Here is a 26,697-nt window from a genome sequence, read left to right as displayed (position 1 = left end):
CCGAGATACAAATATTTGAAAATCTGGAATCTGGGGGTGCAAAAAAAAAATCTAAATATTGAGAATATGATCTTTAAATTTGTCCAAATTAAGTTCTTAGCAATGCATATTACTAATCAAAAATTAAATTTTGATATATTTACGGTAGGAAATTTACAAAATATCTTCATGGAACATGATCTTTACTTAAAAATTTTTGGCATAAAAGAAGCAGTCACAGTGACTTGAGACTGGTTTTGTGGTCCACGGTCACATTTATACTGCGGTTGCTTTATTTATATTTGTGCAGCTATCAGAAGGCCCTTACGGTTAATTTGAACATGCTTTAAGCTATCCTAATACATTTTTACCATGTTTAAATATATTTTGAGGAATTCCACAAATTTCCCCCCAAAATAAGCATAAAAAGTGCAAAAACTTTGTCTGGACCTGGCCAACAGTGGGAACACTGCTTTATATTTCTTGCACATGGAACCAAAGAAACATGGAAATCCCAAACAAGAGGAAAATATTTAATATAAGCAAAATAAATAAATAAATAAATAAATTCAGATTAATAACTTTTGATGTGTAAAACATTAAATTAACTGTATTAAACTGATCATAAAATATTACATTTCATATTTTACATTTACTTTTAATCATTTAATAGATTCATTAAAAAATTATATACACTAGTCAACAATTGAAGTGGATCAAAACCTTTCATCAAAGTTGTCCTAAAACCAAAACGTGTTCTTTTCTTAGGACAACTTTGATGAACTTTTTTGATTCACTTCAAATGTTGACTATTCTCTCTCTCTATATATAAATATCTATGTGTGTGTGTGTGTGTGTGACCTCAGCATTCTGGCCAAATCTGCCCATTAGCCTCTGACCATCATGGCCTCCTAACCATCCCCATATCTGCTGATTGGCTTCATCAATCTGTCTCCTCTCCACCAATAAAGCTGGTGTGTGGTGCGCGTTCTGGCGCACTATGGGTGCCATCACATCATCTACACACTGGTGGTGTATGAGATTTCCCCTCACAATGTAAAGCACTTTTAGTGCTTTATATTGTATATAAAGAAAAATATTGCTTTACTTATATATATAAGTGCTTTACTTACAAGTTAAATTCCAACACAAGAAAATGACAGTCAGAGAGGTGAAGTAGTGAGATACAGAACATGCAGAGAGATAGAGATTGAGAGAGAGTGTACCTCTCTACTGGTCAGTGCTTTGGTGAGAGGGAGAACGGTCTTCAGTAGGAGAACTTTCAGTCGTATCACTGTCCCGAGAAAACACACATACACATTCAGGCAGAGGTGGGTTAGTGAGACACACACAGAGAGAGAGAGAGAGAGAGAGAGAGAGAGAGAGAGAGAGAGAGAGAGAGAGAGAGAGAGAGAGAGAGAGAGGTTAGCGTTTGTGGGTAGCCGTGATCAGTTAATGTAGAGTGAGTTGTGTAATTTTGACACTGGGATAGTTCTGTTACATAGTATTAAAGTGAACAACACAGACAAAGCATTGGTACAGTTAGGTGGACGTTTAAACCAAGAGAATGTGCTCCAAGTCCCAAACTTTGACCAACATCCTCAAATATGTCTGTTCTTTGAAGAAAATACCCACTCACAAACAAAGCTGTGCAATCTACAGGAAAACCAAGTCAATTGTGCAATTTTGGAATAAACCAAGACCAGCACAATGAAACTATGTAGTATATATAAACATTCATGGTCAAAGTTTAGTGCAAGGAAAACCATATCAGCCCAGCCTAAAAAGCATACTCACATCTAGAGTGATGCAAATCACTGACAAATATTGCAAGTGATTTTTTTTTCACACAAATCTATTCACTTTGACTACAAAGCAAACTTAATTATGAGAGAAAAAAAAAAATCTAACATCTAATTTAAAAGGATTTGTCCTTCGGATTAGGCTGAAAAAATTGTCACTCATTTTTTTTTAGAATTATTACATGATTCTGATTGGTAAGTCCATCTAAGAAACTACAGAGATGCAGTACTTTATCTAACAAGCCACTGGAATTCTAGATACTATGTTGTGCTACTGTGAACTAACTACTGATAAGACATAACTAGTTCCTTCTAGACCATCTACATTTCAAGAAAATAATATTGGACTATATATATATATATATATATATATATATATATATATATATAAAGAAATTAGTAAAGTTCTAACTGATTTAGTATCTTACCCGCTCTTCCAGTTGAGTATGTGTTGTGGGCTGCAGGGGGGTGTAGCTGCAGGGTCACTGCAGGGAGTTCCACTCCTCTGACTGTGTGGAGATGCAGCTGAAACACACACAGACTCCACTGTAAGACACTAATGCACACATCTGAACTACAGTCACATATGCTTATACACGTGGTGAACGTGTCGGAGATAAAGCTGACTGCTTACTGCCAACACCCTCTTGAGCTTCTGGAAAAGGTTTGGAGTGATTCTGCCACCCAGTGAGAGGTGATAATCCCCACGATACACACCCACACACTGACCAGACCACCCTGACAGCCTCATATACACACACACACCTCACAGCAATGTACTTAAGTTGACACATAAAATAAGTCTCATTCCACCACTCTTTCTCTCTCTGTCATACACACTAAATCACTGCAGTAGAAAGAATTTATACACAGTAAAGAGAAATGTACAGGCCTTACCTAAAGCACACAGCATATGTGAATGAAATGTGAATGTGAAAATTGGGTTGTGAGGGTTAGAAACACAGTTTGCACTATATGTTATCTATCCACCCATCCATCCATCCATGCAACAAGAAAATTAGCCACAATCAGGAACCATGTTTGCATCTAATTATGATTTTACTCTGACCAAAGTCTTGCAGGTATCCATATCTTTTTGCATCATTTATATTTGATCTATTCACCTGGTGACCCCTTCACTAGTGTCCCTATTCGTCCTCCACGGCCATCTGAAGCATTGGAGCTGGTGTGAGTGACGCGGCTGTGCTCCTTTATCGATCCAGATGAGCGCTGGTACCAGCACCGCAGCTCCTCTGACACTGCTACCCGCCCCCCTCCTCCTCCTCCTTCCCTGCCCAGAGATGGAGTCCTCACAATCTGTGAGCGGGAGGGCGTCAACCTCCCACTGCCACCACCCGCTTCCCCATCCTCCCCAGAGGCCCACCCCTCCTTATAAAGCCCCCCGGCTGTGTATGAGTTGGAGGTCTTGAACTGCGCCTTGACACTGTAATGCCCCTCCTGGTCGTTCTCCAGGCTGCGGACAACCACGGCGCTGGGGCTGCTGCCCTCCGTGTATAGCGGGTACTCTTTGATGCGATACTGCGAGGAGGGTTGGCTCTGGCTGTGGAGGTACACACCCTGGTGGCTACCGCACACCCCTCCGTGGGTGCTCCCATTGCGGGCCGCCAGGTTGGGCATGCTGCCAGAACTGGACGTGCCCAGGTGTCCGGCAGACTTGTGACGTTGTCGCTGCCGCTGTCGGGCTTTGGAGGGCGAGTCCTCAGCCAGTGTACAGTAGTTAGGGTTGGAGGTGGATGAGGGGTAGTAATGTTCTGAACTGGAGTGGCTGGTGCAAGATGAGCAGTCATCGGGGACAACAGAGCCATTGCTTCCTGTCCTCTGTGGTCCTGACAGAAACAGGTCAGAGCTAAGTCCCGCCTCTGTGTCCACTTCCAAGGATAGCAGCTTCCCCTGAGACTCCAAACTGGAACTCCGGCCACGGAATGGCTGAGTTAAACTGAGAAAGAATTGAAAACTTGCCATCACAGGAATAAATCACATTTTAAAATATAAAAAACAGATAACAATATTTCACATATTACTGTTTTTACTAAATTTTTGTTTAAATAAATTAAGCATTGGTGAGCATAAGTGATTTCTTTCAAAAATATTTAAAAATCTTCAAAAAAAAAAAGTATGACTTGTAGTGTATTTTGAAGAAAGATTACAAACACAAATATTTTTCTTTGGAATGAATTAGTTTTTTGATAATAAATAGGGGTAGATTTTGAATTTATGTTGATTTTATGTTTGGTTTTCATTATTATTTTAAATGTATGTAGTTGTAAACAAAAATAAATAAAACATATTATATACATATTAATTATATTATTACATAAAATATGAATGAGTTGAAATATAAATCATTCATATAAAAAAAGAATGAATTCATTTAGCCCTTACAATACAATTTTGTAAATAGTATAAAACTACAGGTGATGTCGACAGCAGAGGACATTTAAGTGTGTGTGTGTTCAGCACCTGGCCGAGTGCACATAGCTCCGTGTTCTCAGGTCAGGGGTGGAGGGCATGCTGGACTGGCTGTTCCAGTGAGGGAGGGAGCGCACAGGGCTGTTCTGGAGAGAGTTGCTACCTCCCGCCTCACAGCTGCCTGTGCTTGGGAACCGCCTGTGACTACTACAGAAAAGAATAAACATAATTCATTTATTTACATGTGCACCACAGTACTCACACCAACATTTTTTTAGACAGGTCTGTACCTGGAGTGTGAGGAGCGTTTCTTCACCCGTTCGTAGGGTTCGTCTAATGAGCTTTCGCTCCACATGCGCGGTTTGATCGGGGACTTGTCATAGTCACTGCGCTGGTAATGCAGGTGTCTCAGTCCATCCAGGGACTGTGGGGGAGGCGGTCGGCTGTGGGACGGGGGTCGGGGAGGGAGACCTTTGTGTGGGGAGGCAGCCGGAGAGAACGTAGGGGTTCCTGTCATCTGGGGGTCATCTGGAGAACAGAGTGGGAGGATATGAGATTAATATATCATTTAATGTTAAGGTCCCCATGAAATCAAAATTCAAGTTTTTTGGGTGTTAGTATCAAACCCGTAAAAGCTTTGTTCGTCTTTTGAACACATTTTAAGATATTTTGGATGAACACAGGGAGGCTTGAGACTGTCCCATAGACTGCCAAATAAAAAACAGTGTCAAGGTTATGAGGCAGTGAGAATACTTTTTGTACACAAAGAAAACAAAAATAACAACTTTATTCAACAATTCCTCTCCTCTGTCTCTCCAAATCAGCATAGCGCCATTTTGGCAATTCTGAGCAGTACACAGGCGGCTTACGATCTTCTGTGTCAGCTGCAGGATATGTTTTTTTTACATGTATTTACACTTTGGTTTGAAAGCAAACAGCACATCGGCGCCGCACGGCTGACACAGAAGAGCGTACGCCGCCTGCGTACTGCTCAGAATTACCAAAATGGAGCTACGCTGATTTGAAGAGACACGGAGGAGAGGAACTGTTGAATAAAGTCTTTAATTTTGTTTTATTCATGTACAAAACGTATTCTCGTTGCTTCATAATGTTATGGTTGAATCACTGATGGCAGATGAACTATTCTGATGATGCTTTTCATACTTTCCTGGACCTTGACACTGTTATTTATTTGGCAGTTTATGGGACAGTCTCAAGCCTCCCGGTTTTCATCCAAAATATCTTACATTGTGTTCTGAAGATGAACGAAGCTTTTACGGGTTTGGAACGACATGGGGGTAAGTGCTTAATGACAAAATTTTCATTTTGGGATGAACCCTTTAAGGTTATCTATAAGGCAGTGTGCTCCAAAACAGTGACAAAATTTGCATTCAGAAGATATAAGCTTGCAGTTCGTCACTTCCTCCAAAACGGTTCAATGATTTTTTTGACGTCACATCGTACTTCCTCTTCTCATCAAATCTTCTGAGCAATCAAATGCTCTCTAGAATCCGAAGCACTTGCCTCCTGCACTATGAATAGACGCTGAAGCCGGCATAAATCAGTCACTTGTTCACAGTGTAGTATTTCCTGTACAGTGAATGGCTCGTAGTGCACAGTGTAGGTGATAGGGAATGATTCAGACAGTGTAAATATGCTTTCAATTGGTGCAAATGAGGTCTGGTGTCACGTTGTTTCACGCGAACTGCAGCAGTGCACACAGTCTGATCCGGACTTTGGCTCCGGTCCAGAGACGCAATCACACGGAGTGGATCATATGTGGCAGTCGGCATATATTAAAAACTTTTACAACTACACAGCATGATTATGACCACTATTTTGTTTTACTAAGAGTTTCATATTGAATCTAGGGTGTAATCAATTAGACTGTGGCTGTTAAATGCAGCTCTAAAAAACTCAAAGGCTCTGGCACGAGCAGATTTAAACAAAACGCTATTGGCTATTTTAAAAAGGGTGCGGGGCTGCTCGATATGTCCCGCCATCTCTTCCTGTTTCAGTTGAAATTACATCACCATATAGGATGCTGCGTGTTTCAAGGCACTTCAGGGGACCCAGGGTTTCCCATACATTGATTTATTTGTGGTAGCCCACCACAATATCCATGTTAACCGCCACAAATAACCACCGCCCCCTGCCATCAGTTCCCGTGTTACACACACGAGCGCGACTTTAGCACTATATTTTGCAACTTTCAGACCCTTTTAGCAACTTTTTTCCATAAAAGGTACATACTGACAAACCTAGCGACTTTTTTGGATAAACATTAGCTATGGTTTTGTTCAGTTGGAAGATTTCACCATTGCTGCCCCACGAGCGCGTGGTCTGACTTCCCCAGCGCAGTGTCGTCTCTCTCTGTGTCTGTTCTGTGCAGTGAGCGGCAGAGAAGCAGCGCATTCAGCTGGCCGTACTGCAGCAGACTCGTCAGTAAATGAGTATAAAACGGCGTTTCCAAGCACCTGTCGCTTACTGACTGTCTGGGCTTATAAACATGAACATAGTTCGTCTGTTAATGTGCAGTTTATTCAGATGCAGGCAGTGCGCTGCATGAGGCAAAAAAAAAGTAATGTAGCCAAACCTACTGCATATAGTCACTATTTAGTGTAACAGTTAGAGGTATGTGGATTTTATCAGACGATGTCGCTCTTATAAATCAGGATTTAAGGAGTAAAGTGAGAGTGACTCCTGGATATTAATAAAATTAAAATGTATTTATATTTGTTTTTATGTATGAAAACAGAAAAAATGTGAACGTCTTTTTTGGGCATTCAGTTGTATACAGTATGTGAAAGTTCAGAGAGTATAACAGATCCGAGGTGCTGAACGCAAACCCGACGTCATGACGTCATAAATATGCTAATTAATGTGACGTCCTCTGCTGCCACAAGTCTCACAAAATTCTGTGGGAAACACTGGGACCTTTAAGATGGTGCATGCATACATGTTTCTTTTACTTTGGGGGACAAAATTGCTGAAAGAAATGATAGAAATTAAGAAAATGAAATTAATGGAAATTAAATAAGAGTCTTGATGTGTATTATCTGACTGGATGAGCCACATTCAACGTTTTTGTAAGAAATATCAATCAGTAAATTAAACATTAATCAGCAAAATGAATGATTAATGAGGCAAATGGCTGTTTTGTATATGTAAACTATATTAATTGCAAAATAATTGTTTATTGCATCTTGATGATATCCAAACACACATTATACCTCACATTTTAAATAGTTCATGAAACATCTTGAGTATTATTTGATTAGATAATTAAAGTTTAAAGTAATTGTAAAAAGTATCAAATTCTATACTAAATATTAATGGGCTAGATGAATGAATATTAATGAGACCAATTTCTGTTTTTTATCTGTAAACTACATTATTTGGCAAAACAATTGTTTAAGCTGGCTTCATTCTTGTTTGCGACAACCACTTTTCACAATCCAATTAATAACATATGGATATAATCAAACCCTGACCAATTTGTTTGTTAATTATTCTGCTTCAGTTTGAAACCAGAATACAGATGTAAAATGGTATTTATGTATAAAAATGGTACAAAACTTACCATCATCCAGCACCAGGGCGTCAGACAGTGAGCTGTCCTCTGAGCCGATATTCGCTTCTGCCGAAGAAAGACAAAGACACTTAAAAGCTAAAACTCACATACAACAACATGTCAAACAAATCTTTGCAACCTGAGCGTGAACACGAGTGCGTTAAATGAATTTTCGCAGCAGAGGTCACACACAGACACATATGTTCACACAGTTTTATAGGTCTATGGGGAGGTGTGATTACTCTTGCTCTCAGCATGAAAGACTTTATAGAGGAAATGCTTAATGAACTCACAGGAGCACTGCAAAAACATCTACAAATACAACGAACAGAATTCCTCACCCTCTATGATTAAAGAGGCACGCTGTGTGGGTTTCTTCCCAGAGCGAACACGGTACTCGTTGATGCCGTTCTCGATGTCTTGCAGCTTCTTCAGAGCATTCAGATATGACGTCTTCCTCTGTTTCTTCAGCTTTTTGCTGCTGATGTGAGGATCGGATGCTAACCGTCGCGCTGCCTCCGTTATCTGGGACTGGATGGCAAATTCCCTTTCCAAACGCTCCAACTCCTCTTCCTAAAAAAACACACAGATGTAAACATACAAAAAATTAGTAAACTGAGCCAAAACAAGAAAAACACACAATCCTTCCCCTCATCATTTGTGAAATTACCAACACACACTGTCAGAATAACAAGACAACTATGGGCGCCAAGTTGTCTAGTTCTTACACACATTGAGATATTGTGAGATATTGTGTCCTCTTATCAATGCATTCGATAAATCACCCAAAATCGACAATCGTCAGTCATGTAAAAACACACATACAAAGATGACATTATGACCTCTTGCATAAATCGACTTTCTTCATTCACACAGCTAAGCTAGTTTTTTGGGTTTTGTAATCCAGCTCCTTTGGCTGACACAACGCATACACTGCACTATCGCCACTTCCTCTGATCCTGCCAGACTGGAGCTATTTATAGACCCCTGCACACATACATGGATATCTAACTGTGGCTTAAAGGGCAATGTATGATGAAACAATTGTGCAGCGTTCGCTGTGGCCAGGGGTTCAGAAGTTTGTACAGTACCAACTATAAATCACACTATAAACAATCACTGACCTCTCCTTTGGGCAGAATCTTCTGCTCGTCCAGTTTGAAGGCGGTGCCGATTTTGCGTCTGACGGTGGGCGGCTCCTCCCCGGGGTCCAGAGGGTACTCTTTTGGAAGTTTTCCTGTCAGCTCCTGAAACACAACACACTATGTTACACTCTTAATCCATCTTTTTGTGTGTGTGTGAATGTGTGAGATTAAGATTCTAGTCCTGATCAACACCTTTGAGAGCAGCAAATCGAGGCTTGACTGTTTGCAACATGATCTTTAGGCATCCTAAGGCATTATTCTGAACAAAAGTGTGCTGCTTTAAATCATAAGTCATGTATCATAGATTTTTTCACTAAATTAAACAGGCTGGGCACATATTTAACAGTAAAACAGGCCAAATGCAAGTTTAAGATACTCATGAACAGATACTGTTTTATTCAAAATACACATCTGTAATGAAATTGGTTTATGTACAAATATATATAAAGGCAATAAAAAGACTATTGTGCCAATGCTAGTAAGATCTATATATTGAATGACAGAAGCTACAAAAGTTTACATTGAATTAAATGCCCATAACAGTTTACTATGTTACCAAAATACCAATAATATCCAGAAAATTTAAATGAATTACCAGCTTGTGAACTGCTTTGAAACAGTAATTGTGTAGAGCACACAACAGCGCAGTGTTTTACTTTGATTGTGCAGTGATCAGTCTTTTGAAGTTTAACAATGACATCAGGGTGTAATGTGATCCCTGTTTTTTCATCAAGAAATTTAAGTCTTCTTAAGTGATATTTCTTTAAGAGATTTTGTTATACCATTAAAGATATTTACATTTAAGACAGACTTTGTACGACCTTATATTTGATCAAATTAAATGTAATTCTTTTTAAAGACACGCGCGAACCATGTATGTTTTAAAACATTCTCTACGCACAAAAAAATTTAATATTCCTTTTTCTGGCAAAACAGCTTCCTATGCAGACTGCAGACAGTAAATAAGCTCAGGTTTTCCAACAAAGCCATAATGCTGAAGTGAGAAGTTGTTTCGATCCTTACCGCTTCTCTGATGCAAATGCTCTTGAGTTCCTCTATTCTCTGTCTCAGAGTCTCCTCCAGAGCTTCCTGTCTGGCCCTCAGAGCCGCCAACATGTCCTTCTTAGCGGTCTGGGAGCTGTCTGACTCTTGAGAGCCTACAAACACACACACACATTCATACAAAAGGTAAGATCAAATCTAGGGTTGACATATGCCACATTTTACCAAATATGTATGTGTGCGTATGACCTAAAGGTCAAAGATCAGAAATGTTTAAAGGTCAAATCAGCACAAGCAGCTCCAGACTTCAGCTTAAACAATCAGACTGACCTTCTCGCTTAGTAAGAGGGTGTGTACTTCATCTCTTTCAATGCTATGAAAGGGGCAAAGTGTGTGTGTGTTTCCGGACAAAATTGAACAAAGGGCCCCAATGGGGCAACATTGTTTAGCAGATACTCCATGTGTATCAGAGCATAAGGCAAAGTTGTGTGTCTGAGATGTTTACGAGGAAGTGAGCTAAATTTTTTGGCAAGATTTGGAAGGATTTCATAACAAGAGAGATACCTTAATATCACTACACAATGCTAAAGACATTAAACCAGTATTTGTTTTCCTGTGTTTAAAATTTTCGAGGCTATGAATGTGTGTTTTCTCACACTGAAACTATGTAGTATCATGAAAGCTTCCTGCATCTCTGGTGCGTTTGGAAGGGGATAATGAGTGTGTGTGGGCAGGCAGCTGTCTGGGAATCAGTGAAGGGGCAACAGTAATAGAGAGAGAATATGACCGGGGTCACTAGCTGTGTCGCTAGTGTCCAGTCAAGCTTTCTATGTGTGTGTGTGTCTTTGGTCTACGGCTGCAGAAAAAGCAATGAAACCTTAAATTTGTCCTGTCACTGTAAATCAATATGGCATGGCATTTGGCCATCTTCTATATTATGACATACACTACCGTTCAAAAGTTTGGGATAAGTAATGCATACATACATTTTTAAAGAAATGAATACTGATATTCAGCAAGGATGCATTACATTGGTCTAAAATGACAGTAAAGACATTTATAACGTTACAAAATAAATGTTGCTCTTTTAAACATTACGACTGTTTTCAAGACAGATGATAAGAAGAAATGTTTCTTGAGCACCGATTCCGCATCTTATAAGGATTTCTGAAGGATCACGTCACACTGTGAGTAATGATGCTGAAAATTCAGCTTTGCCATCACAGGAATAAATTACATTTTAAAATTGAAAAGTTATTTTAAATTGTAATAATATTTCACAGTATTACGGTTTTTACTAAATAAATGCAGCCTTAGTAAAACTTCTTTCAAAAATATAAAAATCTTTGGGACTCCAAACTTTGAATGGTAGTGTATTTTGGACTAAAAAATATTTAGTGGTATTTTAAATATTTTTTCTTGGACACACTAAGACCAAAAGTAAATATTCCAGAAACACTCTGAACATACGAGTGAACCAGAGTGGGAATTCTTGTCTCCCAGTTCCTGTGAGTATGCGTGACAGGAGAATTTAGCTGCAAAGAGCTTTTCCACTTTGCCAAGTTTGGATTTGCTGAGTTGCCAAATAAATCCATCATTTTTGCTTCCCAGTGGAAAGCATTCTGCACGGGGATGTGAAGTGAAAGACGTTAAGAGAAAATTAGTAATGGAGACATACACTTGGGCTGGGTGGGGTTCATGGGAACTCCAGAGGGGCAGAACTGTCCTGTTGTGAACCTATGAAGCAAATCTACTGCAAAGAAAGGTATCACACTACACAACACACAAAAACAGAATAATTCTGCCATTGGAACAGAGCAACATTGTTCTGGAGAACGTCTCTGTGAAAACTCTCTATCCTTTCAGACAATACATATAAAGAGACAGGAGATTAAAATGAGCAAAATGTAATATTGTATTCTACCTTTTTGTTTTCTGCTTACATAACCCAAACTTCATGAGCAGGGAAAAATAATATAAACCAAAAATATTATAGCCTAACATTTACCATACCACCAGTATTACACCAGTATACCACCGGTGGATGAAATTAAGGTCTTACATTATCTCGGTGGGGGGGGGGGGGCTTTTTTAATTAGATAGGACAGTTGAGAGTAGACAGGAAAGTATTGGGTGGAGACAGGGGGGCAGGATCGGCAAAGGACCTAGAAACGAGAATCGATCTCGGGTCGCCGTGAGCACAGTTGTGGTATATGTCGGCGCACTTACCACTAGACAAGACTAAAAAAAGGGAGTTTAATGTCGATGTAAAAGCAAAATTGATTTTGTTTGTTTACTTATAATGCCTTGCCTGGGCTTATTGTGCACAATTCATGCATGCTTTTCAAAAAAAGAAGAAAAAAACCCAACTTCGAAATTACTTCCTTGCTTTGCTTCGGAAGCAACATTCCTTGTCAGATGACATAACTGAGCCTCAACTCTACAGTCCTACTCTACAATTTCTCTCTATGAATAACCAAATTCATTCGGAAATGCTTCAGATCACAGAAGTAAAATGGTTTGCAAATGTGGGTTCCTTTTCATGCTGTGTAACCAATGCAAACAATTCCAAAATGTAGTGTCTGTCCAAGCCTCCACTATGATCTAATCTCTCTTGTGTGGTCAGTGATTAAGAGGCTGAAGACACATGGCTCAGATGAAAAGGAGATCATATGACTGACACCAGAGGAGTCCTGCTACGATGACATACGATGAGACCACGGCAGGAGTCCAAAACCAGCATCAAGACAAGCTACTCTCACTCTCACCTCGTAGAAAATTTACACACATGCCCACACCCCAAAACTCTCAGTGTATGACATCATCATCACCATGAGATCACAAACACTGGATTCACACATATAACAGGACAGAGTGTTTGAAGCCAAGTGCACACTACAAGACCAAAGTGTGTCGGCCTTGTTTTAAGTTCCTTTACAACCGGCCCCACATCATTGCCGACTCACCATTAACACTCTAGTTGCAGATGCAATGGTAAATTTCTACAGAGCCGTAAAGGGACAAGGGAGGAAAAAATATATTTCATTGTTTTTACATCCATGTCACAAAAGTTCTGTGAGCAAAAACAAAGTTTGCTAGGGAAACACAACAGCTTTGCCAAAAAAAAAAAAAAACATGTTAGAAAACATTTGCAAGGGAATAAAAAGTTTCTCTGGGGAACAATTGTTTTGTGAGAGAACACTAAGTTTTTCTCGGGGAATACAAGACTGTTGCAAGAGAATGCAAATGTTTTGCACAAAATCTCTTGGGGGACTGTGAGTGAATGCAAAGTTTCTCGGGGCAACACAATATTGTTGCCCAGTGAACACAAATGTTTGAGCGTAAATGCAAAGTTGGTCAGGGAACAAAAAGCAACTTTTTTAGCAACTTTTTCCCTCATGTCCCCTAAGTAGCTCCAAAAATTTCAAACTATGAACACTTTATATTCGTGTCAGGACGTAATTTCTGAATGATATCTGTAAACAGGAAGAAAGTGATCTTGTACTCACACCTGTTTTGTGTGTTTTTGTGTGCGTGTTCTGACCTGAGGAAAGCAGGCTTCCGCTGCTGCCGCTGATGATTTTGCCTTTGCTGCCCATGTTGGCCAGTTTGGAGGTCTTGAGGGTTCCTGTTTCTGTCAGGTCTATGGCTATCTCATTCAGACTGCGTGCTGCATGGATCTTACTCTGAGAGACAGAGACAGAGAGAGTGAATGTGCTTGCCAGTTGTGTCTTGTGTGTCAGAATTTTCCAAGAGACAAACAAGTGTAACAGAATCCTTGAGCAAAATCAGAGACAGATAGTTATGTGTGTGTGTAAGTGTATGTGGCCGAGAGGATTACAGAGAGATTGTTGTCTAGACGGTGAGACAGTTAGAGGTAGACCACAGAAACACAGAGGAAAGTTGATGTAGTAAGAGTGAGGTTATCAACCAAACACACACACACACACACATTGATACAAGAAACACATTTGAATACGGATCCGAAAACAAAAACACACTTACCTTGCTCTGTTTGCGGTCCAGGTAGAACTGGTGTTGGCTGATGGCCATGGCCCAGATGGATTTGATGAGGGTGGGACAGGCGTACCAGGTGTGCACGGCGATGCCACTGTGACCAAACGTCCTCCGCGTTACCGATGCCCTACAGTTGGAGCAAACACAAACCGACTTTATATTCACTGAATTTTATGACATTGTCAGTGTAGAAACAGATGTCAAAATGTTTATTACTTATATTTTAACAGATGCACACCATCTTTGTGTATTGTCATTTCAATGAATACACAGTCAAAAATGTTACCTCCTCTACACTGGAGGAACCACATCCAAAGACACATAAACAGACATGTGAGCATGTTATGTTGCTTGGCTAGTTAAGCTAATTCTAAGGTAAAGCTTACTGATGCTTTTAAGATTTTAACAGATTTTTTTTGCAAGTTCAACAACATTTCATCTACTTAAATATGAAATATCTTCCAATCACTACCATCCAAAAGTTTGGGATCAGTAAGGTTTTTAATATTTTTGAAAGAAGTCTCTTATGCTCACCTAGGCTGCATTTATACGACAGAAAATACAGTAAAAACAGTAATATTGTGGAATATTGTTATTATAATATAAAGTGACTGTTTTCTTTTTTAATATATTTTAAAATGTAATTTATTCCTTTGATGACAAAGCTGAATTTTCAGCATCATTACTCTCTGTCTTTATTCAAATTTTTGAACAGTTGTATATACTTAGATACTACTTAGAAAAATTCACACACACAAAAAAATACTAAAATGCATGTAAATTCTATTATCTTATATTTTATTAGCCACCAGTATGATATATATTTATGTGGGAGAAATGAAATGTGAACTGGTGTTAGCACATAATACTCCCGACAGCTCTGCAATGTATCGGCTTAACATACCACACACAGCGCAGCCCACAAACACACACACACATCATTACACTGTGGTCAAACCCAGCGCACGTGTGTGTCCTGTGATGGGCTTTATAAAATCCTCCAGGCCTCTCCACTAGAACAAAGATAAACAGCAGACCCTCGTGTTCTGACTCTTATCAAAACTATATTAGCGTATGTGCGTGTGTTGCACTGACTTTAACTGAACGACAGTGAACTTAACAAGAAGGAAAATACATCATAGTCCCTCATGCTGCAAAATAAACAGATTGTTTCATCTTCCTAAACTGTTTTGCTCTCTTTCATGTCTTATTTCCCCAGCCTCCAGCACTTCTGTGAACTCCCTCCGTGTTCTCCTCGTTTCTGGGCTGTCGTGGTGGTTGTTTGAACAGCGTGAATGAGGCGGTTTATCTGTCAGCATCTTAAGGCAGCGTGTGCTGCTGCTTTTGGCAGAGTCTGCTCTTCTAAAGAGACTAACCAGCCCTCGGCACGTACTGATGATGTCATGAGGGCCTGAATAACCCTAAACACATCCTAATACTGACAGAGAGAACATTAGAACAAACTGAAGATCCGAAAAAATATAAGTTTTGACAGAACGAAAGAGAGAACTGAGATCAAACTCAAACAACATCTCAATCTCTACAAATAGACAGACAAAACCAGCAGGCTATGTTTTTGTTCATTTGTAACATCTGTACTTCTGCCCTCTGCTCCACAGGAAGTCAGAGATTTCAATCCAATAACAGATAGCTTAGCTTGTGGACGGAAACCAACCAGATGTAACTAAGAACATTTACCAGTTAAAATGAACAATTTTTCTCTTCAGGAACAGGAGGACACTAAAATGGGTTTTCCTGTCAAAGCCTGATATATTTTCAAGATTAAACAAAACTAAGCTTGTATAACTGATGTGTAGATCTAGATTCCTTCTAAGTAGTTCAAATTATTTCCACACTTTAATCCAAAAAAAATCAAAGGAAAAAAACATACACAGCTGATATCTTTCAAATGTTTCATGAGATCCAAACAAACGTGTCTTTCAAAATGCTGCTGAGATGTTGTGAAAGTGGCGCCCACAACATGTCCTGTTAGTGTATTTGACAAATTGTTTGTAAGCTTATACAGTTCATGACCTGTGAGTGAACATGTGTAGGCTGTAATATAGATTTACCTTCTCGGATCATGGACTTCCACTGAGAACTTCTTCTCCCTGAAGTACAGATTCTCCAACTGTCTCCATTGGAACACCTGTAGAGATGAGAGAACGTTTTTACAACATTCCCAAAACCTCAATCAAACATTCCACGGATGGTGTTCCAACAACTGTAAACTCCTTCCAGATCAAAAAACTTCAGGAAAAAGCTCTAAAAGAAAATCCAGAAGTCAAGTCCAAGCCAAGGTATTTTACTTTTCTGTGCACTTTTGTGCTTATGGTGAGTGTGAGAGAGTAAAATCCTCCTTAAGCACAGGGGAACAATGAGTCCTCCTCTGTATATGCGTAGAAAGAGAGAGACTGTTTGGATCAAGAGCGATGGAGAGAGAGAGAGAGCAAGCAAGAGTAGGAGGAGTCAGCCCCCTTCCAAACCTCTCCTCCCTCTGGGACACACACACTTCCTGTGTGGGCGGGGTTTATGGAGAGTTTAGAGTGATGTGTTTGTGTGTGTGTGTGCTGTAGTAACCTCTCAAAACGCAGTGTTTTGTTAAACTATTTTCTTTTGTTAACATTTTTTCCCTCATTCACTCAAGAAACCTGGTTCTGGTTCTCATTACACACAATCACGCAACGCACACACACACACACACACACACACACACACACACACACGGCTGTCTGCGGTACACACATTGGACTCCTGGAGCCATCAGCTGCACAGACACAAAGAAAACAAAATAAAAATCAAGACTAGCGGAGAAAGTGGTATGAATATATGAAAAATTTGAGTTCCCGCCAAAATCAGTATTGTATCTGTTCGGTATTGAAAATTTTATTTTTATGCAAAATGCGATATCCGCCGTATTATTCTGTCATGTTTTCTCCCTATCTTTCCAAACCATGACAAACTCCAGTCTCTCTTCTCTGTAGAATTCAATACATCCACTCAACCAATCACAGCGTACCTTTCCGTGCACTGAATACAGTAACTGACAAGCTATGCAATATCGCCTTCATAATCACAGATGAATCGCCTTCGATTATGAACTCGATATTGTGTTGCTTGTCAGTGATCTACGGATCTGTGTATTAAATGCCGCTTCATCTGAAAGCACGTGATAGAGATTTACAACTTATCACAGAACCGGCTTTACTGATGAGATGGAATTAATAATTTTGACGGCATTGATGAACCTGTGGTGGTTTCTGCGGCGGGGAAATGTAAGCTATTAATAAGATTAGTATTGACCAAGTTCAGAGGCTTTGTTGTGTATTTTCAACTTTTATATTGATTCAATGGATTTATTGCATTTTGGGGAAAAAATAATCAGTTTTTATAATAAATCTGGATTAGAATTTTTAATGTTACTATAACCTAAAGATGCTATGTGGAAGTTTGAAACAGAAAAAAGTGGTTTTCATTTTGCCACATCAAAACATTTTTACTCAAATTAATCAAAATGGAACCAAACTGTTCATATACCGTACATTTGCTGAAACTGTTGGTTTACTTTAATAATAAAAAAGAGCCTATACACTCTTTCCAAGATATATAAGAGGTATATACAATCTAAACTATCAGTTACATCCATAATTGTTAACAGTCATTAAATGTACTTTGTATATAAGCATTCCTTAGCAAAGACCTTGATGTAAGAAAAAAAGAAGAAAATAATGGAAAAGAGAAATGAAAAAATGATGGAAGAGAGTGGAAAGAGAAGGGGAGGGGGCTGGCTTGAATAGCTTAAGAATTTTAAGAGCCTGGGAAAACAATGGACATATGAAGGAAGAGGGAGGAAAGGAACATAGTTACACACACACACACAAAACTACAGTATTTCCACATACCACTAGGATTGGGAATTAAGAACCGTTTCTTATTCAGAACTGGTTCCATTTTTAAAAATATACTGGTATCAAATGACTTTCACAGCATTCGTTTCCGGTAACGGTCCTTTAACATCTGCAACATTCCACTGATGCAGATAACATATTGCATTAAAATAGTCTTTCTTCATGTCTACTAAATCTACAATTTTAGATAAGATGAGATTGAATCGATGAATTGCAATATAAATCAATGAAATAAGAGAGAAAGACAATTTGATACACAATAATACATAAAGAATCACAAGAAAACGGATTTGACAATTACAATGTGTAAACAAATGGTCTAATGATACATATAACTAAAATAACACATACACATAGTAATAAAAGTAGTAGAAATAAAATTAATAAACAACATTAAAATCTTACTAAAGTTAGTATCGTTTTGTTTTAGGGGTGCACGATAAATATTGGCCGACAATTAATGCGCATCTTGTCAGTAATGCCGGTTCTCTAATCAGTGGTAAATTCCATCACTTGTGTGATTTCACATAGAGCAGCGGTTACTACACAGAGCTGTTGTTAACTGACAAGCTGTGCAAATCCACGCTGATAATGAACATATTGGCCGATATTTATCATGCACCCCTATTTTGTTTAGTATATTGTTCCTTTGAAGTACTGAATGAATCATTAATTCAATTCAAATTTATTAATTAATATAAAACAGAGGGACATTAAATCATTTAGTGGAAATGGAAGCAGAATAGTTAAATTCCTTGTGTTTTCCGTCCCAAGATATCATAGACACAGTGCCACTGAACAGCACAGAGATTTTAATGGTGTGAATGTTTCTTGGTGTTTATGAGAGGCTTTGATGGTCTCATGGGACCAAGAACAAACTTGACCCTTAACACTTTCAAAACAACTTTCATTATGGAGATACAAATCTCTCTCTCCTTAAGAGAGAGGGAGGGAGAGGAAAAAGAAAGTGAGGGAGGCTACAATGTTCCATGACATCTAAACACTCTGTAGCATGGTGCAGTTATAAGAGCCAATGAGGCATGGAGCATTAACCACACCAGAGTATTTTGGGCACAGTGAGGTGGAACTGGGGACTTCAGTTATTGTTCTGAATTGAGACAATCTCAGCTAAAAGTGTGTGTGATTTTGGGGCGTGCAGTCACGAGAGGTTGTAAGAGAGAAAAGGCATTTCAAAGGGGGCCCATGTGCCCAGTGATGTGCTGAATCCTGGTTAGTTCCAGCACATATTTCATTGACAGCTGAACCATGTTCTAGTCCTCATGTTGTTTGGTTATTTAGATCTGTGGAAACAGGGTTAAATCTTGTTCTGGACTTCAAAGGATTTTAATGAAGGCTCACAGCCATGGTGATGGGGTCCAGAGATTGGCTATGCCTGTGTCTGAAAACCACACCTCTGTTCTTATGCAGTTGATTCCAGTAAAGTTTAGCATGTAGTTCAACTAAAAACTCAGCAACAAAAGCATGCAAGCACAACACATACACAAATGTTGAGTGTATAGTCTATTTTTATTTAGATGGTCCCTTTTTCCTTTTTTTTTATTTTTGATTTGCACTACCATTTTTTTTTTTTTTTTTTTTTTTTTTAAAGGGGTCCTATTATGCTTTTTCAGTTTTTGAACTTTAGTCAGTGTGTATGTTTGGGCATAAAAAAGATCTACGAAGTTACAAATCTGAAAGTCCACTCCAAAGGGTGATATTTAGTTTTTAAAAAATCCCTTTTCAACAACTACAACGAATGGCTCGTTTGGACTACAGCATTGTTTTTGTGATGTCACAAAGCGTCCCATTAGAATATCATTGAAATAAATCCTGCCTATGGAAATTTGAATGGTTGGGGGGTGAGGAGGGGCGAGGTTGTGGTTAGAACGCTTGATTGAGTGCATCAGACAAGACGATGATGAAGAAGTGCTGCTTTAGCGTCAAGTTTTCGCAAGTTATTACACATGCACCTGAATAATTATGTATGTAAATATGCATGTTACAATTATAATTTTTATATATTATACAATTATAGTTTTTATAAATTGGTGACAGTACAATACTGGACAATGATTTAATCTGCAGAATTTACACTTCAATTATGAGACTATAGTGTTTCTCATATATTAATTTATTTGTGGCACCCGCCACAAATAGATTTTCCAAAAGGCTTTGCCTTTGTTGAATAAACACTAAACACACAATTAACACTGATTATGATGGGTTCTATTGTATTTCTGCTCATGTCCAGTGTAGACACCCAGTTAGGCAATATGATGTGACCGATGGGATAAGCATGAGTTCTGGGCTGCAGCGTGGCCGGTATAAACACAAGCACTGACTGAGTGGCTGTGATCAGCTCCAGTGGCTGTGGAGCCATATGCGCCGCAGACGCATGCAGATATGCACAGATTAGCTCTAACGTCACTGAATCTGCCTTTAAAAATTAACCATCCATTCATCAAATCATCATGCAAAACTAAGAATTAGAATCATTGTAATGTGATGATCAAATATAGGTGTGATAGGTGGCGGGCGGATAATTTATTTGAAGTAACGGACTCGGGTGAAGTTTGAGCCAATCCGCGCATCTCCACACTGACCTGAGTCGCCAGTAGCAAACAATGGAGCGCACTCTGCTGGACAAACTAAGTAATTACACAGTTTAGAAGCATTTCATCTGCGTTATACGTTCTATAAAATTTCATATCGGTGGCATATTCGCCAATACCGATATAACAGCGACAGTCTCATATCACCCGATAATATTGGCAAAACAATGTATTGGTCGGGCTCTAAAATAAATAAATAAAATCTTTCAGTGCATTATGGGATTGCCTAATCTGCCAACAATACATGAAATGCTGCATTTGCTTTAGACTGAAATTAGCATAATTTTGTTTTCTGCTATTAGAAACTTTTTTTAATTTACTTTTAATTTGAGACCATGATGCCTTATAATCTTGCCTTTACAGACAGTTAATCAGGTTTTAGAAGAGCTAACCACTTATTAAAACAAATTCCTATCTAGAGTTCAAGCACAAAGCTAAAGAACACTAAAGACCAAAACCTGCTTATTTAGAAAATTTCTACATAAGGGAGTTTAGATTTTAAGGAGTCTCAGAATAAATGTCATTTCGTCACTATGACTATTCACTGCAGTTGCTTTTATTATAACGCACAACGCCCACACTGCAAGTCTGTCTGTACATAGAATAATACAACAACCCCCCACCCCTTTCTCTCACAAAAACACGTACAGGAAGACTATGAGTGTGGCATGGTATTTACTTAGCCGGAGCTATAGCTTGGCTTATGAGAAAAGACAGGGCATTGGAAAGGTCAAAGGTCACAAGCAGCAGACAGGAGGAAAACAATCACCGGTGACTCAAAGGGCTGCAATCCCATGATTCATAGCTATAATGTCACATCTGGCTAGAAGGTCAGCTATACATTTTTTTTTTAGATTGGCTATGCTGTTTGTATGTTTTACAAGGCAAGAATTTTACAGTTAGTAGAGCTAATGAGTTGATCCAAACCAATCAGAAACAGCCGCAAACATGCCAGTTTTTGGGGAGTGGTCCCGCATTCGTCAGACGCACTAATGTTTCCAGTATGTTTTGTGTTGTCAGGGCGACAGTAATCCTGCGGGTGTCTGCTGCTGGGTTTCCTGTTGTGGGTTTTGGAGTCAGCGAGGCTGCGGAGGGAGTTTAGGTAGAGGACAATAGCTCTTGAGAAACACATGCACCCCAATTCATGATGAAACCACAAATGTACTCGTCACACCTCTGTGAAACTTTACACACACACTTGGGCACAAATGCTCTGTGGTTTCTCATTAGGAGAGGGTTTAAATTAGTTTGAAACTCATTAAACAAACCCAACCACTAACTCACCGAGTCTGCAACTTTTAGTGTGTGGCATATTTAACAGTATATCCCACAGTCTCTCACACACACTGCCTACAGATGGAGAACAGCCACAAACCATTAGTGCATGTGAGCTTATCATCAAAACATTAAACGTGCATATGTGATGAAGGCAAACTGTGTAATGAGAACATTAGTGGCAATGGCCCATCTGAAATGCAGATCAGTGGAAAGTTGCAGCCTGGCATTTGAACGCAGGGCTAGATGTCTGATTGTTCTTTGTGATTAAAATAATAGTTCACACAAGACTGTACATATTATCATCATTTACTCACTCCTATGCCATTTCTTATTACCATTAAAAAATGTTTCCCTCTATACAATGAAAGTCAGTGGGGTCCAATGTTGTTGCACTGTATCATCAAAAATAGTTTAAACATTCTTTAAACGACATTATTTTGCATTCTGCAGTAGAAAAAGAAGTATTACAGGTTTGGATCATCAGGGTGAGAAAATGATGTTCATTTTTGGTTGAACTATCCCTTTAAATTGTCATCTAGGTTTAGGTGGATTTGTAAGTAGAGCTATAATTTTGTTTAGTTTGCATCTGTGGCGTATTTGCAGACGCATCTGTTCTTCTCGCTGGTTTCTCTTCCCTCCATTCTGAGCTGCTCTTTGCTGCGTCGTTTCATTTCAACTCTCGTTTTCTGTAACAGATCCTTCTCTGTAAATAGGCCTGAGTTTGGCTTTTCGCTTGGCTGGATGTTCTCCTTTGAACACTATTTTTAGCTTGCGGTTTTGGGAAAGGTTTTTCTGTTCCTCACCACAGCCTGAGGTTTTTGCCTGTCCTTTGGAGAGAACTTAAACACGGGTATGCGCTGTGAGAATGGAAAACCAAAGCCAGCAGGACACACACCTGAAGTAAAGTCATTCCGACAGCAAGTATTTTTTCTGACTGAGACAGATTTGTAGCATTTCAGTTACCTGGTGTCACTGATCATCTGTCTGGAAGTTTGAGAGTCTCTGTCTAAAGTTACAAAAAAGGGCTATGGGGTCAGACCGCCAGAGGTCATGACCTATCTGAGGTCACCACACCCAAGTGTCAGACGGTCAGACTTCTCTTGGCTGACGTCATGAGGTTAAGCAAAGGTGACCAGGTGATGAACACATATTCATACATATGCACAAACACAGCTCAAGCTAAGTTTCAAAATACAGCATAAGGAAACTGCTTACATCCACTGGATTTTCTGCAAAGCAGAAAGTTTTAAAGGAGAAGTGGGATTTGTTTCCCTCCCTCATTAAGAAACAAAGAGCTTTTCTTGAAAAGCACTGTCATAAACTACATTTTAAGAAGTGACTGGTTCTGGGTGGTTGCCTAAGTCAAAAAAAAGTCTAATTTGTCCATTTTAACACCTGACAAGTAAGTCTGACCACTCAGAAAAGTAATGGCACACCTCTTCTCAACAAGTGGAATGATTTAAGGTCTCGTTTCACTTGTTCCACTTGTGAGGGATGAATTTTGCCAAGCACTACTAATTACCATCAGGGAGGTAAAACTATTATGGGATGACCAAGATGAAGAGATGTGAAGGGAGGACAAAAAGAAGTCAAACTGTAGTAAGTCCACAGAGGAAAGACAGTCTTACCTTTCTTGGTTTGACTTTGTCCTGGTAGTCATATTGAAAAATGCCTTTATAACTCAAACCCAGCCACCACGGGATACCCTGCTTATCCTGAGAGAGAGTAAGAGTGAGAAAAAAAATAAGAGCGTTAATGTGCACACAGACACATGCCGATAAACAGAGAAGTGTCAGCTCATGGTTGATGAGAGCACGATTATATTAAATACACTGAGTCTTAAGCATCCTTTGACGCTTAAGTCAAGCGCTGATACTATAGGTCGTGAGAATGTGTGTGTGTGGACTGACGGCTGTGATTATAAATTTTCCCTGCGAGCACACTGACCCACCTTAACAGCATAATAATGCACTCCATATGTGGGTAACGACTCCACTATACTCATATAGCTGTGAGAGAGAAGAAAGAAGAAATCATTGACAGTATGTTATGGATGTTACATATGCAGACAATTTACAATAGCAGTGAACACATGGGAGTGGATCTCGGAAGTAGGATGCATGCAAAGGATTTGGATACTTTAGGCACACTTAGAATTTTACACTTTTCAAGCAAAATGTTTCCCTAAAAGACGTTTTAATATAATACAAGCATAAAAGAACACATATTGTGTTCAAAATTAAAAGTATAGTTCACTCAAAACTAAAAAAATTGCTTTCTTCTGTGGAACACAAAAAATAACACTAATAAAAGTCAATGGAGCCAAAAGCTTAAAATCTCATTGGTTCTTGCACGGCATGTGACCATATGTGATGTTGTTTAAGGTTTGTGTTGCGATTGACTCCACCAATTCATAATATGGACAAAAAACAGCTAAAATAACTCATATTTTCCTTTTCGTTCTGCAGATGTTGTTTTTGGAATGATGTGAGGTTGACAAAATTATGACAAGTTTCATTTTTGGGTGAAGATAAAATGCATATGGACACTTTTTGTTCATCAAATTTAAAGGAACATTTTGGTCAAGACAATATTCTTTCTTACTTGACGATAGCCTGGCCTCTCGACTGTCCACTTAGCTTCTTATAGTGCTCAATGACCCGGTCCTCACTGCAACACAACACACACAGATTAGCGGGGACAGATGACAATGTTCATGAGAACGTGGCTGTCAGCCTATTTCAATTCCGCAGGAACACGAAACAGACAAGAGTGAAAGCTTACAGATGTACAGAGACGCAGCCAATGAAATACAACACCATGAAGGAGATAAGTTCATACTTAGAACAGGAAGTACACCGGCCTGCTCAATATGAGTGTGTGAGTGAGAGTGTCTTAGAACGGCAGCATCTGTGAAACACTTCATTCGCATCAAATAGAATTCGGGGAAAATTAGGTTAGAGAATTATTCTGGGGAATCCTTTCCCATGGTGCTCAGAGAACACAGAGCAGATACATCTCGTTAATACCTCTATTATCAGCTGACAGCTGTGTGTGAAAGTGTGTGTGTCTCACCAGTATGCGAGTGAAGGGTGTTCCTTCAGTGCTTGTGTAGGCAGTGCTGGCAGTTTCTTCAGATCAGCCCTAGTAGCATCATTACTGTAAAAATAACACAAAACACTCAGTAATAGAAGCACCTAACAGAGCGAAAAAATAAATCAGTCGACACAGAAAGGAAAATTAATTAAAATAAAATATTTTAATTATTATTATTGTAATAATTGCAATTGTAATAATATTTGTGCAAATTATAATAATTTTCACATTCTTAAACATAAAAATGATTTTGCATTTGCAACCAGTTTATGTAAAGATGGCAATTTGACTTATGACAATCAGATCAGCTAATAAATCAAGATGGAAATGTTAAAATCACAACTGATGTTGCTTCCAGTTCATTCCTGAAATGAATGAACAGTAGATTGCATTGTGGGATATATTATCCTTCACAATTTGCTCAGGTTGTATAATGCACATTTTAGCAAACTCTGTGACTATCAGGGCATTCCACATTCCACAATTTTCACACTACATATAAAACACATACTGCAAAAATTAGGGCAGTATGGTAGTGTGTCATTCCAAACACAAAGCCATGGAGAGGTTAATAGGAAGTGTAAGAGGTAGAGGAAATTGAGTCGAAGAAAACAGAGTGACAGAATAAAGCTGGAAGGATGCACATGTGACAGATTTGTAGCTGAGATACTGTGTGTAGAACGTGTTTGTGTAAGTGTGTGTGAGATGGAGAGAGCCAGGGGTTAGTGTGTGTAATTTAACACTGTTTATCCTCTGCATTCCATTTCCTCCCCTCTGTCTCCGTTCCCAGGGTTCACACCCCCATATCTCTCTCTTTCTCTCTCTCTCCATCTCTCTTGAATCGTGTGCATGTGCTTATGTGGGAAGCAGAGTTTGATATACAACACAAATTGGATCTGCTTTCACTCTGCAGTGACACACTGATAGAGACTTTGATAGTGTGTGAGTGTAAAAGAGGTCACTGGAAGGTGATTCGTTCATTCAAACAGCCTCTTACCTCGTGAAGTCTCCTTTAGCTTCCTGTGGGAGAAAAAAAAGACATATTTTAGTAACAATAATGAGTGTTTGATGGTAGACCAGAACGCTTGGAAAGATCATATCCTCTGATACACAGAACGGTGCATGTGTGTCTCAGCAGGGGATGTAGATGCAGCCATCTGGACTGAATCCTCCAAAAGGTCAATCACACAAAACATACCTGATACTACACCTAGATCACACATACACAGAGTCATAAAGAAAACCCATATTTCTCCAAACTATTTCCTTCATAAGGATAACTTATCAGTACAAAGGAAACATCCTGTTTTAGATTTAAAATAAAGCACCGTGTCAGGCTGAAATACTGTAGTGACCTGAATATGACTCTAAAACGCTTACACAAGTGTATTTGAGATTTTTTTTGACAACTTTATGAAAGTTCATAGCACGGTTTATGAAGGTCCACAAAATGATAAACAGCCCGACGTGAACTTACCTGTAAGATATAAGAGGCCAGTTCAAACACCACCTCGCTGTCCACCTCTATGAGCTCCTGAAGACAGACAGAGAGAAAGAGACCCTTAAGTTCAGGATCACAGCAGACAGGACATCTTCATCAATCTGTCTCTTATCTTATCTCTCTCTTTTTTAATGACCTGATCTGCTGACTTATCACTGAAGGGTCTATCTAAATCACTTCAGCTATTTCCTGTGTAATCAATAGCAGGACAAAGCCACATACACACACATGGGTTTTATGTGATTGGGTTTTTAAAGTGTAGGGGGTCTTAATTACTTCAATGACCAAGTCAAACAGAGTGATTCATTACCTTTGCTGAACACAAGAATTTCAGGAATGTCACACATAAGAGT

At 39.1% G+C, this 26,697-nt stretch overlaps 1 protein-coding gene across 10 annotated transcripts in view; it reads right to left on the bottom strand.

Moving 5' to 3' along the window:
- LOC109108893 (FERM domain-containing protein 4A) overlaps window positions 1-26,697 on the bottom strand; it is a 141,161-nt gene that overhangs the window by 2,759 nt on the left and 111,705 nt on the right. For 6 of the 10 annotated variants that reach the window (XM_042744395.1, XM_042744401.1, XM_042744399.1 and 3 more), the window contains 17 exons: window positions 26,321-26,377; window positions 25,841-25,863; window positions 24,823-24,906; window positions 24,352-24,417; window positions 23,699-23,756; window positions 23,376-23,462; window positions 16,022-16,098; window positions 13,938-14,079; window positions 13,477-13,618; window positions 9,954-10,087; window positions 8,910-9,032; window positions 8,127-8,358; window positions 7,795-7,851; window positions 4,502-4,739; window positions 4,263-4,418; window positions 2,906-3,738; window positions 2,210-2,306 (listed from right to left, as the gene is read on the bottom strand). In XM_042744395.1, coding sequence (XP_042600329.1) covers window positions 2,210-2,306; window positions 2,906-3,738; window positions 4,263-4,418; window positions 4,502-4,739; window positions 7,795-7,851; window positions 8,127-8,358; window positions 8,910-9,032; window positions 9,954-10,087; window positions 13,477-13,618; window positions 13,938-14,079; window positions 16,022-16,098; window positions 23,376-23,462; window positions 23,699-23,756; window positions 24,352-24,417; window positions 24,823-24,906; window positions 25,841-25,863; window positions 26,321-26,377 — 2,606 coding nt within the window. Of the gene's footprint in view, window positions 1-1,205; window positions 1,274-2,209; window positions 2,307-2,905; window positions 3,739-4,262; window positions 4,419-4,501; window positions 4,740-7,794; window positions 7,852-8,126; window positions 8,359-8,909; window positions 9,033-9,953; window positions 10,088-13,476; window positions 13,619-13,937; window positions 14,080-16,021; window positions 16,099-23,375; window positions 23,463-23,698; window positions 23,757-24,351; window positions 24,418-24,822; window positions 24,907-25,840; window positions 25,864-26,320; window positions 26,378-26,697 lie in introns of all 10 variants that reach the window. The other 4 variants (XM_042744400.1, XM_042744393.1, XM_042744398.1 and 1 more) reach the window with 3 other exon arrangements.

The sequence above is a fragment of the Cyprinus carpio genome, chromosome B18 (genome assembly GCF_018340385.1).
Source record: "Cyprinus carpio isolate SPL01 chromosome B18, ASM1834038v1, whole genome shotgun sequence".
Taxonomy (NCBI): Eukaryota; Metazoa; Chordata; class Actinopteri; order Cypriniformes; family Cyprinidae; genus Cyprinus; species Cyprinus carpio.
This window is presented reverse-complemented; position numbering and strand designations above follow the sequence as displayed.